Source organism: Tubulanus polymorphus, chromosome 4 (assembly GCF_964204645.1).
Source record: "Tubulanus polymorphus chromosome 4, tnTubPoly1.2, whole genome shotgun sequence".
NCBI lineage: Eukaryota > Metazoa > Nemertea > Palaeonemertea > Tubulaniformes > Tubulanidae > Tubulanus > Tubulanus polymorphus.
In genome coordinates, this window is record NC_134028.1 from 1,759,517 (window position 1) to 1,776,942 (window position 17,426).

General features: G+C 37.7%; 3 protein-coding genes across 4 annotated transcripts; 1 reads left to right on the forward strand and 2 right to left on the reverse strand.

The window, feature by feature from the left end:
* Positions 1-141: 141 nt before the first annotated feature.
* Positions 142-4,581, reverse strand: LOC141904534 (uncharacterized). 2 transcript variants are annotated; one of them, XM_074793126.1, is made up of 7 exons: positions 4,441-4,581; positions 3,850-4,121; positions 3,467-3,682; positions 2,923-3,006; positions 1,919-2,657; positions 1,378-1,534; positions 142-1,270 (listed from the first exon to the last, which is right to left on the reverse strand). In XM_074793126.1, the coding sequence occupies exons 2-7, from the start codon at positions 4,108-4,110 to the stop codon at positions 1,030-1,032; spliced, it is 1,698 nt and encodes a 565-aa protein (XP_074649227.1). In that variant the 5' UTR covers positions 4,111-4,121; positions 4,441-4,581; the 3' UTR covers positions 142-1,029. The 2 variants fall into 2 exon arrangements, with proteins under 2 accessions (XP_074649227.1, XP_074649228.1); XM_074793127.1 differs by lacking the exon at positions 4,441-4,581 and adding an exon at positions 4,311-4,320.
* LOC141904535 (translocator protein-like) lies at positions 4,350-6,249 on the forward strand. Its single transcript, XM_074793129.1, has 4 exons — positions 4,350-4,368; positions 5,231-5,338; positions 5,505-5,720; positions 5,821-6,249. Exons 2-4 carry the CDS (start codon positions 5,237-5,239, stop codon positions 5,974-5,976), a joined length of 474 nt encoding a protein of 157 aa, XP_074649230.1. The 5' UTR covers positions 4,350-4,368; positions 5,231-5,236; the 3' UTR covers positions 5,977-6,249.
* A 2,558-nt stretch (positions 6,250-8,807) lies between these two features.
* Positions 8,808-17,202, reverse strand: LOC141904103 (uncharacterized). Its single transcript, XM_074792610.1, has 8 exons — positions 16,997-17,202; positions 16,820-16,897; positions 16,439-16,555; positions 15,791-15,820; positions 13,044-13,094; positions 11,454-11,480; positions 11,129-11,353; positions 8,808-10,801 (listed from the first exon to the last, which is right to left on the reverse strand). The coding sequence occupies exons 1-8, from the start codon at positions 17,143-17,145 to the stop codon at positions 10,495-10,497; spliced, it is 984 nt and encodes a 327-aa protein (XP_074648711.1). The 5' UTR covers positions 17,146-17,202; the 3' UTR covers positions 8,808-10,494.
* Between the last annotated feature and the right edge of the window lie 224 nt (positions 17,203-17,426).

Sequence of the window (17,426 nt, forward strand, 5' to 3'; positions counted from 1 at the left end):
CCAGGACGAAGTGGTGCGCGCCATGCAAACCAAGCCGTCTTCAGAGTGTAAGTCTGTGCCTTGTAAACAACCAGTTTAATACGCTAACAAACAAGTTAATACGAACGTGGTTTAGTTTGCTTCATTAAAGATTACCTTTATTTTATCACAAGCAAAAAACTGACAGAGTATACTTCTATGACTGAACCTAGCACTTGAACACAAATCAATCATGACCAACCATGACTTTATCTAAATAAGTGTATATGTTGAGCCGTGTTATCACCCGATACATTAAGCCTGACGCAGATGGGCAATCTCTTCATGCGACTCCGAGAAATTGCTTGAAAATCGCAGTGATTTTAACATGAAACATGTTTGATATTGCAGTAAAATCTCGTTAATCGGTCCTTGTCGCTGCAACCGTTGCCCGTCTGCCATGGGCTTTATTATAATGTATATAAAACATGGAGATTTTACACAATGCGTACATACACCATACCTGTAGGTGGATAAAAGAATTGCAATCATTGGTAATTTACCCCCGGTATGGACCTAACTTCCAGTTTGAACACCCCTGAATTCCTATAGCCAAATGACATAAATTCAGTTTCCTTAGACACTCAATAACTGCTGAATGAGCCTTGTAGAAAATAAGTTTCGCAGAAAATCTATCGTGTATTATTGCTACGTATCAACACTTAAGCCCAGTCCTACAGTACATGACATATATCAGTATTCTTGTTCTTTTAAATCTATATAATAAATTTTCGTTTTAAAAAACATTTAAGAATTATTGAATTACGTAATCGATATTATCCATTGCCAGTAGAGAAAAAATCAGCTAACAAAATAAATATCTAAAACACCCAAGCTCGGTTGTGGTCAATCATGCATACATGATTTTAAAACAGTTTAGCCATTCTATAAGAATAACAGCTATGATGATATCACCGCGTTGTTGCAGACAATGTGGATGTTTTAATTCACTAAAGAGACCAAGTGTTCAAATATATATCACTTCCAGCGCTGAGTAAAGTCTCGTCGAATTTACGACTCAGTCGCGAAAAGCATTCGTTTAGCAGTCTGTGAAATGATACCCATCACGACTGGATAGAACGCACGATCAGGATCCATTAAATCTAGACAGACGTCGTAATGATTACACTCAGGGAGCAGGTGAACGATTATCTCTTGACGAGACCCGCTTAAAGCCTGCGATAGATCGGTTGATTGTTCGTACGGTACAGTTTTATCGCAGAGCGGGTGAACTAGAACAATAGGGGGCAGTCTGAAATATAAAACAATAGTATCAATACATAATGTATCAGTGATATGCTTCACGTAAGTGCAAAAACCAGAGTTCAAAGAAGTTATTATAAAAGGGTGGCAACGTACCCGGCATTTTCGGGTAGATTCTCGACGATAACCGTCGGTGAAAATCTATCGAAATGCTCCGATCCGTACATCACTCGTGACATCGCTGACAAATCTTCAACACCTCGCGACGTTTCGTATTCAAAATGGCGACCGATGTGATAAACACCGGCTAATCCTGCGAATGAAAACCAAATTCGTAATCAAGGGCGACCGCAGATATAGCACGAGAATGAGTGTTTAACCTGTACGAGAATGAGTGTTTAACCTTAACTGTACCACAGCTATTTTTTCATTTTTGAGAATTGGTCACTTGAAACAACAGTGGAACCATATATATTATAGATTGTGCCACTGTTATAATACACAACCCATATGGTAAAGTTTCCAGGGGGCAATATTGTCCTAATAACATCTAGTGGGCAGCGGGTGATGTTTTCACTACCATTACATCAGCTTGCTGACTTCATAACATCTGTTCATACTGTAGGCAGTGATGGCTATAGCAGTTATTGGTTGTCGAAGAGGTTAATAACTAATTGTAGGATAAAAGTGAACATACCTATAACGCAGCGAACTGCTGTAAATAATTCATACAATTCCTGTTGACTTTTCGTCAGTTTCATTTCGTGCAGCTTAGCAGACGGACGACGGATATACGACGTCGTTATATCTCGCTTGCTATCGTCATCTCCATCGTTTCGTCGTTTCGCGGGACCATCTCGTCGCTCGGTGTCGACGACATTTCCATCTTTTTCCGTTTCTTCTTCGTCGGAATTTCGAATCAGTTCTATCGAGCCGGAACTCTCGCCTAAACTCGACGCGGCTCGTCCCAAATTCGAACTGACCATCAAATACGAATCCGTGCTGATATCTAGACTTTGTTCTGGTTCCTCTTCACCGAGTTCAGTAGCTGTTTCCGCTAATGGAGTACCTTCCTGAACGCTTATACTGACTTCGGCACCACCCGCACCCTCCCCGTCCTCGCCCGCAGCTGCAGCAAATCCGGTTTTATCGTCGGTTCTTTCTCGACCGTTCAATACGACGAACGAACTCACCGACGCGGCGCTGTCTCCGAAGTTATTTACCGTTTTTTTCTCGTCTTCGCCGTTGCTAGCGTCGCTATTGTTGCTGCCGCTGTTGTTGCTACTGTCGAAATGTCGATCGATAAACCGCATCGATTCGATGATGCTCGTCGTCGGTAAGGGAGGTCCTTGCAGCATCTGTTTCGTTAATAACTCTAATATCGACATGACGCACAGATGAGCGCCAGCCGAGTGTCCGATCAATATGATATTCTCCTAAAAAATATCAACCGATTCAAACTTTAATTATCTGTAGATGATTAATAATCTACGATCTGATGAATAATCTACACAGAGAGTGTTTCATTCGACGACATCAATCTTAAATGATAATAGTAAGCTGTTTCTCCTAATCGGCCGGTGCATTTTGTAAACTGCAATACAATTTATAATCAGTCCAATTTTAGGAGGTGCCGGGTCTGTTACGGTTAGCTTGATTATGATTTCGGACGGTAGAATGAGGATAGTAAAATCATCATACCTTATCGCCGTGATAACTACCAATGTTATTAATAATCCATTCGATACAGTCGACTATATCTTGAATCATATCATCTACATAACCCTGTAAATATAAAACAACAATTCGGATAAAAAACGCAAGTTGAGTCAAGAAAATTGTTAGGCGACTTGATAAAACACTCAAAAAAGTTACTTTGAGCTATATTCAATCTGACGTTCAGAAGATGACTATCAGGATGAAGTTGAAATTTCTGATTATTCAATAAAAGCTCAATGAAACTTTTTGGACCTGTTTTTTTTGCATTGTGGGACTTTAATGGGTTAGAAGGCGAATTCTGGGGGTCAAAAATAGGGACAAAGGTGATAAACAGTTGAATTTTTGGCGGGGTGGGGTGGTGGGGGCTGGTTCCAGGCTGCTAGTCTGAATACCAGACAATCTACTGCTTCAACAAGGGCAAGATTCTAGACTACCACGCTGCCTGCCAAGTCTGGTCTTAAATCTTATCAGTTTTTTTACCAGGAATATGAACAGACATCTATAAGTCATCTATAAGATACTTTACCTTTGGATAAATGGAATAATTAGGACAGCAAACGATGGCATTGAGATTTTTAGATATTTCGTTACACAGAAGTCCGTACATATTTTTATCCCCGCTGCTCCACGTTCCACCATAAACGAATATAACGACCGGTAAATTGTCACCGCCAGACGACGACGACGATGATTGCGGTAAATATAAATCTAATAAGTTCTCATTGGATCCGTAACATAAATCCTAAAATATCAACAATATTATATCATTGATCGCATTTGCAATAATGTCTCTTTCAACTTTGAAAAGGTTGCATAACTTGACATACTCTCAAGCCAAGTTGAAATAGACTATAGGATAAATGCGCTTTTAAAAAGCTCTTCGAAAAATCTCAATTTTTTTTCACAAACCTTAATAACTCTGTCCGGTTTCGAGAACGCGTAGAAACACTTCCATTTCAACATTAAACGTAGATATTTCAATAAACCAAACTTCTTCAATACGGCGTAGTTGACTTGTAGGACTTTTTTCGGATGTAAAGCCCTCCTGTAACGGTTTTTCGTTTGCGGCCAACCGTATAGAATATTACATAAAACCGATATCGTATACGGGAGTGCAACAGCAGTCGTCACCGCCAACACTAAACCCTTAGTCAGCGTCTTAGTTACCATAGTAACAAACTCTGAAATCAAGTAGGTTAATGAATTAAGACACTTAATCGAATAAATCCTAGCAATCAAACATAATTAGCCTAAAAGCAATTTCTAATCTGTGACATACCAATCTGAATCAATATTGACTTTAAGAGAAAAACCAAGACGAAAATAGTGAATTTTGTAGTATATGATTAATAGGTGGAAATCTATTTTACTTTTCAAGGTTCTGCTTATTTTTTCGTTTCGCCACAAGGGGGCGCGCTGTATCGATTGGTAAGTACGGTATGAATACAAAAAGCGAGAAAAAATCCCGAAATTACTGCAATATGCGAGGTTGATACGTACAGAAAGATCGCCAATATTGAAAACAAAACTTCTCGAATAATTTAGAAAGCTTTTCACTGTAAAAACCGTCTCGTCATCGATAATTGATGCACATATTCAGTAAAATTCAGCGTACTTCTCATTAATTACGCAAGCCCAAGGGCGCAGCCATTTTTGAATACGTAGGTGGCAGCACATCACGGTGCGAATAGTTCGCGTTGATAGGTGCGCGATTCATTGCGGTCATTTTTTTCCTAGGATAAGAACGCGCTATCTATAGTAATCTGAAAACGTTTCGATTTGATTTCATTGTTGTCACATCTTAATTTCAGGGGCCAGATGCAAAAAATTTGATTAAACATAATAAATGACGCGCAATCGTGTTATTTTTGCATTTGAATACAATGATTGAAAATATATTGACTGTCTTTTTACTATAAATAAAGATTTAAATCTGAACGTTCATTTTCAATCTACGATACGGTTTGAACAATGCCACTCGGTCAACGGGGTGCCAACGAGTCTTTTTTGACACTCCGAATTCATTTGTGAGTATAATCAAACGCGTACCTGAATAATTGTTATTAAATTCACTCTTTAGAAAAGATATCAGTCTAAAGCCAACTATATCTCAGTACTTGAGATTAGATTTTGAACCCGAACACCGACTCAACGCCGACCTGTACTACGTTTGTACACACACCAGATACCGACGTATTGCAGTTTGAAATCTTAAGATTTTCTCAGCTCTTACTATCCGGAAGTATAATTACCCACCCTCTTAATTGCAAGAGTGTGTTATTTATTGCAGTGAAAGATGTCGTGGATGTTGAAACCATCAGCGTTTATCATTGCTCCGCATATCGGGGGCATTGCTGGTTCTTTTATAACCCGAGACAGCGTGAAGACTTGGTATAAGGTAAATTGATACTCGATATGATAAATTTCCATTTTACGTAATATCACTAAACAGGTTATTCCTATGAGTTAACAAAAAGTAACGTTTTCGCCCAAATTATTTCAATACGGGGGCGGGGCACCGGCCGTCTTATGAAAATATATGATGGAAATTGTCGTATTTTCAGGATATCAAAAAGGCACCATGGACACCTCCGAATTGGGTTTTCGGACCAGTTTGGACGTCTCTATATACCGGTATGGGTTACGCGTCATACCTAGTGTATCGTGACGGGGGTGGATTCGAGGGCGAAGCTTCGACCGCTTTACAGTTATACGCCGGTCATCTAGCTCTTAACTGGCTGTGGACTCCACTATTCTTCGGTAAAAAGAAGTTTGGTTTGGTAAGTATTTGTTCAATTAAACATGAGTGCTTTTGATTATTCCATAGCTCATTTTTCCAATCCCATTTTGTCTTAATGCCGTCGTGTTTTGTATTTTCAGGCTGCCATTGAGATTCTGTTTCTTGCCGGTTCAATAGTTGGTTGCGCCGTCAAATTCTATCCGATCAACAAGACTGCCTCTTACATCATGTTACCATACTTAGCCTGGGCTTGTTACGCTAGCACTTTGAATATCTATATCTGGTTGAAGAACTAAATCATTTGTATAATATCATAGTTTTTTTAAGCACGACTTTTTCATTGTAGCTAATATATTTAATGTAAAATGTAGTTTGAATTATCAAACTAATCCAAACCAAATACATGTACTGGACTTAATAAACATTGCTTTACATCTACGAGCGATCATCTCTGATTGCTACCGTAGCTTTGCGTGTATACTTTGAAATATGATATTGCTTAATGGCTTAGAACCTATCGAATTATTGCTTGTATGATGTGTTCCGAAATCAAATGAAAACGACCGTTATTCCTCTCAACTTTTACTTTTGTCATTAATTGTAAATGATCTACGTTTTGTGAATAAGTATAGTTTTCTAAGAATAAAGATTCAAATATCTCTATCAAACCAAAAATGAGTTGATTTTTCGTAATTTTCTCACCGGGTGGGCATGGAAATAGTTGGAGAGAAATATTCATCTCTGTCTGACGGAAATGTCCGAATCCTTAACGACGACCTATTCGGTGACGCCCGGACAAACCGTATCTAATGCCATGATCTCGTTGCTAAGTTTCATTGCTTGGCTACCTCAATTACGCAACGAAGTTCTCAACTTTAGCCGCGTTTTTGTTTTCTCTTGCATTTAATTGCAAATTGAAAGTAATTTAACGAGTATATTGAGATAATTTGAACTTGGCAAGTGTATTGTCACATTTTGACAAAACACATTTCGCCATATATAGGAACCGCACCATATTCTAGGAGGTAAGCACGAGTTTAATTTCTTATTTCTTTATCAAAATTGTTCTGAATTAGATTGGAAATTTTGGCTTATTGTCGATTTGATGGCAATACTGGATCCTTGTTCTTGTTCACGTAGATATGGATGATGTTATTAAGCCAAACGATAACCTCAATGAGGCGGGCATTGATAGCAAGACGATTTCAGACGTAAAAATCGTAATTGATGAAGATGAAACACGAATTGGATGCTGCGCAGGAATTACTCAGATATTAAACAAAGTTGCAGCGCGAATTCACAGATTCGGAAGCAGACTTGGAAGACTCATCACCGGTAATTCAAACGATTGTCCATCTATCTATCTATTTCTAGAAATACAAACTTTACAGATAAAACTTTAAATAATTACAGGTCGACAGAGTAGAAGACATCGCCGTGTAGCCAAGTCAATCAAGACAGTGGCAGAACGTGAGGTGCAATTCGCTGAACATGCAAAACAGGCTGCGGAACCTCCAACTGTTACCGTAGTTCCCGCTGAACTATCAGATGAAGAAATCGGTTTACCAGTAATTCGACCAACTTCGATCGTGAGAGTAAAGCATCGACCTTTTGGGCGTATTCCTGATTTAATCGTCACTAATCCAGATGGTCAGATCTTACAATTCGAAACATTCAAAATGCGACAACCATGCGAGCATGATTCAGATACCAGCTGCGAGTGCGAATTCGGCGATCCTTCACAAGACGAAATACCCGAAGTTCTGATGGGTACGAAAAATATAATCGCACAGCACGGAATTCTCAAAAAACCAAATAAACGACGTCAAAAAAGACATAATCGTAGAACATATGAGCAACGCAGAGTGCTGATAAATGATCTTCCTCGGGTCAAATTTATTCCATCGCGAGCAGACGATAGAAGGTGAAACATGACCCAGAAGATGATACAGTCAAGTTCTCACGAATAATCATTTATATATCGTATCATATTCTTTTACCCCTCAGGTCAAAAGACGCCAAAACGACAAGCGGTTTATATTTCCCTTTGCCGCCTCAACCAAAAGTTGCTGTGATTGACTGTGCTGCTGCTGAACAAATCCATACAGCTCCGTATTCACCATTTGCTGGTAAGATGGAGGAGACTTATGTTACTTCCAGTATTTTTTCATATATATTTCAAGACATTGAATATTTTTCTTTCATTACAGGAACACAACCGGCGCAAGATATTGACTTCGAATTTCCTCTGTCTTCTGGATATTACTAAATCTTCATCAGACCGCGCCTGCAGTTCCAGTGTCCGGGTTAGAACCGGCCAGCAGATCCCGTCGCGAATTGAAGAACGAGTTGTTTCTAGGGCGAGGAAAAAAACTCCTTCCATCGGTGAGGACTAATGATCTATCTCAGTGAAGAATCGTGGGCCCGATTTTTCCTGGATAATGTAATGCGTGCCAAACCAGTGGATGATGCGTCTTTTTCCGTGACGTTAAACGAAGTTCAGGCCAGTTTTGCAGCCGAAATACATGTTTGGCCAGTTCTGCAGCCGTCGACCCGAGACAGTAGAACTACTCAAAGACCCGCGTGCCGATCGTACAGATGTTTTTGATGACGTAGGAAATCAATTTGGTAGAATACTAAAAATGTGTAGTGTGATTGACAATGTAACTCGACCGCGAAATAGAATTTGGAGATAATCGTGTTATCTAGTTGACTTACTGTTATATGTAGAAATCATTAATCGGGAAAAAAACAGGAATGCGTAGATTGAATGAAGTAATGTATTAATGAATGAATCATTGGAGTAATCATGATGTGAAATCATTGGTGTTATCTTGATGTGTAATCTCTCGCAAGCAATTCACGTTTATCTATATTGTGATTATTTCAATAAATCGTTATCTATACCAAATTTTAGGATTTTGAAGAACATTTTTTCATCGCAAAAGTCTACACAGCCTCAAAATATCCTGAATCTAAAAACATTTACAAGTTTCTGATTTTCTGTACGTCGTCCATACTTTTCTGCCGAGTCCTGTTGTCCGAGCATCCTAGAATCTGATGGCGTCTTTTCCAAGAAATATTCAAGAATATTCGAGAAAATATCACAACTAGAGAGTTACACTATACCATACAATATATTTATTAACATGATAAATGACAAACTTACATCAACACATCTGAACCGAGAAAAGAGCTCATAAATCTCAAATTATCCGTGCACTATGTCACAGTCGATATCAATTAACTTCAAGACTCTACCGGACCATATATAAAAATCCTCGCAGAGTTTTCATTCTTTTGAATAATTCCAGTACGGTAGATTGATAAGAATGCCATTCCCCGTGGCATTCAGTTTTACTGATCTGTAGTTTAATGTTTTACATCGAAAAAGTGACAATTAGAAAATAAAACGATCAATATTAGTACGATATGTGCAGCTTAATAATGCTTCTCTGGGTTGTATATATCAGTTAATTACAATTTACCACAAGACGAACCAAACAATAATAATAATAATAAACCTGAACAGAAATTGACAAACTCTTTAGAATTGACTGAACGTACAAATCATGACCGGTATATACTTTTAACACCACACACACATTTCTATAATGATGATATTCTAGATAATAATAAATAGGTTTCAAATATAGCTACTAGTTTTTAGGCTAAAAAAAATTGATACCTTGTTTCTCCGCTCTGCTGAGCTTAAATGTTGACCCGGCCGGCCGCCTATCTACCCTATACATTACTTTTTTTAAATCGTGATCAATTTTACCATAACAGACCCGGCCGCTATAGAAATGAACTGTTTATAAATTTTATCATATTTTACAAAAATGACCCGGCCGCTGCGGAGAAACAAGGTATCATTTTTGTTTAGCCTTAATTCATTTAGAACATGCTGTTCCAGGTCATTTTGTTTCTCACATGAACATCATCAATCCATAATACAATGTTATTTTTTCTTCTTAAATTACAAAATGCAACACATAACACCTGTCTATATACAATACATCTATACACACTTATGAATGGAGTTGAAATTAAAATTCAATTTTTCCTAAGAAACACGTGAACGAAAATGAAATTCAACCAAATGGAAGCACAGGCTTTACAAAAAGACCAAACTGGTTATATAGAAATTATTATCAAAGATGAAACAGAAATGAATGCCGGCTATAAATAGAAATGATGATAACTGTGATGCTTACATTCGAAGAATTGAGAACTGCAATCCCACCAGGAGTGACTTATAGTCAATCTTATTTGATCAAAATAAGCTTGTTTTCAATTGGATATTCAGGATCTTGAATTATCAAACAAGCCATGAAAACAATAATTATGTACCGGTATGATATCTTATTAGTAGATTTGTTGCTCAGAGGAAAGTTGGTTAGATTTCAATCAAAACGTTGCAGTGTTTAAGTTTTGAACATAAAAACATCCTTTACAGTTCCATATTGGTGAAATATCAGGGATAAAAGTTGCTGTTCTGTTTGATCAGTGCTACGCAACTGCTTTAAATTCTTAGTAAATAAAAATTCCTAGAAAATTAATGAACTTTATCGGTTTGTCAACATTTTTTCCCTTTACTGGAAGAAAATCCTGTGCACCACGTCTCGCTTCATATTCAGACGATTTATAGAATATTCAACGAATGTCAAGATTAAAGAATTTGCTGAAAAATCATTATCATAATACAAAACAGGAAATATTCTCACATTTCATTGACATAAAAATTCTACAAAATAAAAAATAATTCGTTAAAACTATTCGTCAACTATTTGCGACAGTTCTTTTCTCATTTTTCAATGATTCAACGGTTCAGCCGAAACGGAACGCGATTTTGATCTTTCGTGTTTTCGAACTTTCTCGACGTGCGGTGAATTCGAACGCTGCTTGCCGTTTTCCTTCACTTCACTCCGAGATCTCGACCTCTCCTTCACCTCACTCCGAGATCTCGACCTCTCCTTCACCTCACTCCGAGATCTCGATCTCTCCTTCACCTCGCTTCGAGATCTCGACCTTCGCTCTTTTGACCTCGACCTCGATCGCTGCTCCTTCGGCTCGCTTCTCGACCTTGACCTCTCTTTAGCCTCGCTTCTAGATCTTGATCTGAAAAACGGATTTGAATTCAATCACTCGCCGTAAAAAAAATCCGTTCACTCTTGAAAACAGGATTCATAGTAGTGATCCTGAGGCATGAGTACCCGGTGAGCACTTTTATAATGCAAATTGACATTTTCTCATCATTTTAGACCGCAGCCCTCGTCCTTATCCTCAAGAATAGCTAATTTGGGATATCAAAATATCAAATTAGTAGTGAAAATCAAGAATTATGGGCCTTACTAATTTCTTTCAAAAGTAAGTACTGTACTTTTAAGCACTTAACAGAGACTCGCTATGAACCCTGGAATATCAAATTTTACTGTTTAATCCTACCTCTTATGGCACGATTCGGTTTTCGTATCTTTCGACTTCCGAGGACTCGACGCCGATCGAGACTTACGATCTCTAGATCCGGAATTACGAGCTCGGGATTTCGAACTGGATTTACGATCGCGAGATCGTGAACGCGACTTCGACGCTGATTTTCGCGATCCCGATCGTCGGTCGCGCGACGGCGAACGTGATTTCTTCTCCGGCGATCTCGAACGAGTCATCGATCTAAAACGAATAGTTCAATCAGTCATTTTAAAATCAAAGACTTTTAAACAATTGTTGATTCGAATTGAAGTCAATTAAAGAGTTTGAGAAACCTACTGACCTAGATCTGGACCTGCGCTTGTGACCTCTGAAAAAAATTATAGATTCGTTGAAGTTTAACACTATCGTATTGTATGTAATAATAGATGCAGTGGGAGGAATTCAGGCAAGTGGATTCAAATATCAAAACCTGCCACATGTGAAATCATTTGATCGACCAAAACTGAAGTGGGTGAGAGTACCAGTAGTGATTAAAACAGCTGCAACTCAAACACTTCAACTTATGCTGCACAATGGATATTTTACAACAGGTTCAATATTAAAACCTTCAATGTAAGAGTAACCCCAGGGCGAGCCTATAATATTCACTTTTTATGAAAAGATACTATTTGTGGGTTATGTGTGACAACATACACTTTCTGCTTTAATTCAATGTATACAGTGACTGACGCAGACAGGTGACAGTGACGCAGACAAAGTGACACAGGCAGGTGACAGGAAAAAAATGAATGAGATGAATCCAAGAGCAAAGATATATATATTTTCTGGGCCTCAAACATAAAGTCCTTGCAAAAACGTTCAAAAGATTTCAAATTGATCTAGTAAAGCAATAGCCAATACTGTCGGAAGAGTTCTGCTTCCAGATTGGCTTCTTGAAAGAGCCATTTTTGCATTCAGGTTTTCATGAAAAACACCCTGTAAATCTAAACAAGGCTTTCCTTCAAAATACAACATTCTAGGATTTGGAGATTGGATGAATACGCGATCTGTTGCGCACTGGAAAAAGCCTTTCATCTGGAAACCATAGCACTTAAATTCGCTTTGTCTATATATCAATAGGCTCAGCGTGAGGTTGGTCTGATAAAACTGAATGAGAAAATTATTGAGTTTCCATGTAACACATGGAGTATAATTGTATGCAATTCATTGAAATATTTTTAAAATCAATCCTCATATTCACTCAATGACTGAAATTATTGCAGTCATTACATCATTTTTAATAATATAAAATAAAATATCGCCAAGTGGATTTTGTGGAGAAGTTGCAGCCCAAATTCTGATATTTTTCATCATTTTAACACAATTTGAGAAATTATAAAATAGGGCTTGAATCTATAATGATAATTCTGTAAACTCCACCCTAGTCGGACCCTAGCAACTCAGATGTTTGTTGAAATTTTCCATGTGACACTATTTATGAAAGACACCCAACTCGGATATCACTCAAGTTGGACACAATTTTAGGGTCCAAAGAAATCCGAACAATCGTATTTTCAATTGGCAATTTCTAAGTTTTAAAATCTTAAGCTCAGAAATTGCCAACAGTAAGCACAGAACGATAAGCATATAACAGTATCAGGCAATATCTCATTACTGATGTATGTGTTTATCGACTGATATTTTCTTTAAGAGGTTTTGTCAACAGGTGTCATCTTTTCAGTAAAGCAATCTGTTCAATTATGCAGCAGGTGGTCACATGGTTCCAATTTCAACAATGATTCAATAAAAACTAATTTCTCCAGGCCTTACTGAGCTACACTCTTGAGCTACATGCCAAAAAAACATATTGCATTAACGATTTATGAAAGGAAAGAACTTCAAGAAACTTTTAGAACATTAATCTAAGTATTTTTTTTTTTCAAATACCAACCTGCTTCGACTTCTACTTCGCCTGCGACGATCACGCGACCTTGACCTTGATCTGAAGTATACATAAGAATAGATTTAGATAAATCACACCGCACTAATGGATAAGAGTCATGAATCAAGGAAAATCAGCTCGATGACTATCAGTTTCCAGTCATACCGGTGGTAAAGTAATAGCTGCAAAAAGAAAATCGAGTTATTTACAAATTTTCATCGCGTGAACTTCCCTGGCAGGAAATGTCCAGCACTTCTGATTCAGCATGGAAACAGGAATACATTGTTTACGAAGGCTTTGGTTCGACTATGTGACTATATGAGATCCAACTTCAATTCATTCTTATTTGAATATCATATTTTCCTAATGTAGCAACAGTCGACTAATTAGGAGAGGGTGGGGGGAGGGGTATAGATAGAAGACTAGAGAACAATCAACTAGTAACCAATAGAAAGCAATATATCTGAGTTGATGATCTGTGAAATATCAAATCATCTCCCAACCGTAGTGAATAGATTCAGCTCAGCTGTCACCTCTAAAGTATCAGATTTGAAAAGGAAATCTCGCAGCTGTCTCGGTCAGCAGGTATTATGAAGATTATCATCATATCCGCTGTAGTAAGTAGGAGGCTGCTTAGATATTTTATCGAGAGAAATATCAACAACAAACCTACGAACGATCGATGGATCCGAATGAAAAAGATGTCAAGGAACTGCTGAAAATTAACATGCAATAAAACAGTTTATACCGACAGCCAATAGAACAGCCCAACAGTAGGCCCTATTAAATCCACCATTTTTTCTCATAATATGTAATATCGAAATATTTACCTATATAGCACTGGTTGTTAATGCATATTATATTGGTAGTACTTGTACCAGGAGTGGTGGTGGTGGTTAATCCGATTCACGTACACACGTACAAAGCCCAAAAATAGTAGCAGTAGTAGGAACGTAGCTATAATGCTTTAGTAGTAGTAGTAGTAGTAGTAGTAACAAGCAACTGCCCGTTGGTGGCGACCTCTACCCCGATGTAGTAGTGCGAGGGTTAACCTGCAGTATAACGCCATCTATGAGCACACATAGACGCGGCGGTGCCCAGGAAAGAGTAGTAGTGGAAGTAGTGGCGAAGTAGTAGTAGTAGTAGTAGTTTATTTAAGTAGTACGGTAGTAGTAGTGATGGTAGGTGGTAGTGTTTCTCGTAGTACAGTTCCCTATGGGTATATAATAGAGCAACATATATAACACACATCATCAATATCAGAACACATGTAGTATATAAGAGATATGAATAGTACTAAAGTAACAACACTGAATTTGAAAACATGGGCCACTCTCTCCCTACCTTCCAAACACCGGCTTACAGTTAGAAATGGGAATAACAACCCAATTTTAGGATAGCAAGATCCTTGTATATCCTATGCATTATCGATCTGAAACCACTTCCTACATTGCCCATATTTAGTGTGAAGTTTGGACAATCATTGCGACAAAAATGTCTAATCACTGATGTTCAGAATTAGCCATTTGATGTCAAATCAAAATCAAAATGAGTAGACTTTATGTTCGCGTGAAGCCTCAAGTATTGAAATTCTAAAGGTGATGTAGGCTGCCGATTGATATTCAAAAGGTTAAGCCTTGATTCGCCTAAAATAGAACTTATACATAGAATTCCAAATCAGAATTTGACAAAATTGTATTCAATTGAACTAATTCTATCTTTAGAGCCATCAAATTCCACTCACAACTTCGGAACTGGACATAAATACAAATTCAACCGTAGACAGATTGATTGATCTCAAATAGGAATTCACTCATGAAGTTGAACGAACACGTATTACAGGCCTCGTAAAGAGCAATGAATACCAACAATATATCGACGACATATTAAAAATGTCTTCTATTGAATAGAGAACTATGCAGCTGACATTGGATACAATAATGAATTAACCATTAAGCGATATGATTTATCATTTACTTCGGTTTTGTATAGAGCCGTATAGTTCCATTACACGTTTATTGCCATGAACACCAATCCCATATAAGCAGCTTACGTAAACCCTGCAGGAATTCGCAACAACTATTTATCATCATCCTCTATGCTTTATGACAAATCATCCGCATTATTTGACCGGCTACATATGAACTACCGCTGCACCAGTATTACAACCATTTTTCAAAAATACTTGATTCAGTAGTAGTAGCGAGCCCTAACACACAATTGAGGATCCAGTTCTATCCGAGTAGTGAGTGTTAAAATCAGGAGTCAGTAGAGTCAGATGGAGATGACTGATTATCATTGAGCAGATAACATCACTTTTCATCCATCATTTGTTATGTAAGATGGTAGGACATGCTCGGTCCAAGGTTCATAAAAACGACCCCTGTATCTTATTCCAGAAATCTTTTCATCGTGACAGACAGCTTTTTTTTTTCCTTAGTAGAATAACCTCATGACAGATAAACCACAATTCCCTATTTACAGATGGACAAATTATGGGGTACCGGTACGACGATAAGCGACATGGAAATTCTTCGATATGATACTTCCCGATAGATTTCAAATTTGCAAAACTGAACTGTTCACTACCCCCGGAAAACCTTTTATATAAAAATCAACTATCGAATAAAAAACAGAGTGGCCCGATGTATGATGGAAAATAAAATGATGATACAAATAATTCAAAGTTCCGTATGATTTTTGAAGAAAGATTATATAGTTTTTTCTTTTTAAATTTTCCGCAAATATAACCTCACCTGCTGTAGGATCTGTACGGTCGTGACATTCTGGAAAACATTTTAAACAGGCATTCATTTTAATTTGATGGAATTCAAAATTTATAAGTACGAAAATCGATTTTTTAAAACATTATGATGGAATTATTCGCACACGTGACACTTCAATGGGATCAATCTGTCAGGCGCAGGTATTGTAAAGCGAATGGATACGAGTGCTTCGGGAAACAATCACAAACTTGTTTCAAATGCCTCATATCGATTATTTTTCAAAATGAAATACAATATCGTACTCGGGACTTGTTTGTTAGATTTACTTTGGAACGTTGCCCAAGACTACATTATACGTACTTGATCAGATTAAAAACATGAACAAAAAAATTCAATTCCACATTTGTTGCGGATAGAAATTCACGACTGTTGAATTTTGTCGTAAAATAAAAAGATATTTTAACTTACTCATCGACCTTAAGTTGACATTGTTGGTTAAAATAAGTCGATTTCTTCAAATTTTACGAGCAAAGTGAAGGCGAAAATATGGAACTTGAAGCATTGAAATTTTCAGCAATCAACATTAAAAGTTTGCAGCCAACTCTTTCAAACTTTTCCTATTTTTCGAATGTTTTTTCAATCATGGATTGAATTACATTGCATTTGTCAAATATTTACCTTCTCTGGAAACGTGGACCACCGCGACCGCCCCCGTATCGCCCGGAGGAACCACGACGGCCCCGCGGCTCGTAAGGACGCGCGTGCTCAACTCTGACTCTTTTACCGCAGATCATTCTGTAAAAACACGAGAAAATAAATAGATTATTCAAGGAATAGAGAAAATTCATGTTAATTCAATGCAATGAACTTCTATATGACCCTGTACTGTATTATCAATGACAATCATTATCATAATTAGTAGGGTCATATAGAAGTTCTTTGCATTAAAGTCACTGATATTATTAAAATATTATCATAATGTTTTTAATAATATCAGTGACTTTCTGATCTCTACTTAGAAGAAATTCCCTTATCTACTACTTAGAAGAATTTCAGTACCTGCCATCATTATCTTTTACTGCTCGTTCGGCATCTTCACCATATTTATAAACGAGGAAAGCAAATCCCGGTGGATTCCTGAAAATAAACAACCAAAACAGGAATAACGTTCCATAAAATATTGTGAGGAATAAAACTTAATTTTCATTTAATTTATTTGATGAGAAACCGACTAACCTAGCGACCCAAACATCGATAAGCGGTCCGTGGTAGGCGAATTCCTTCTCCAGTTGAAACTTGCCGATACCTGAACCTAGATCACCAACAAATATACGATATCCGCCGTAGGTTCGATCGTGAATCGCGCATTTTGGGGCCCCAGACATGATTTGAGGAGGAATCTCTCGGCATCAGCGAATTAATAAGCCGCAGGTTTGCGTTGATTGGTTTAATGGTCGGAAGCGCCCCAGCTGGTGGCCTAGACTGGTTTCCGGTGTTTTGGACAGACAACCAGTCTACTGGTGGCCGAGCTAGAGTTTTTGATTGGCAGATACCCGCAACAACCTATTCCACAGTAACCTATACCGGAAAATTTGTTTGGTCACTCTAAAACTTAACTAGTGGTTTTTATTAATATTTCGACACATTGCCGTTACCAGCCTGTGCT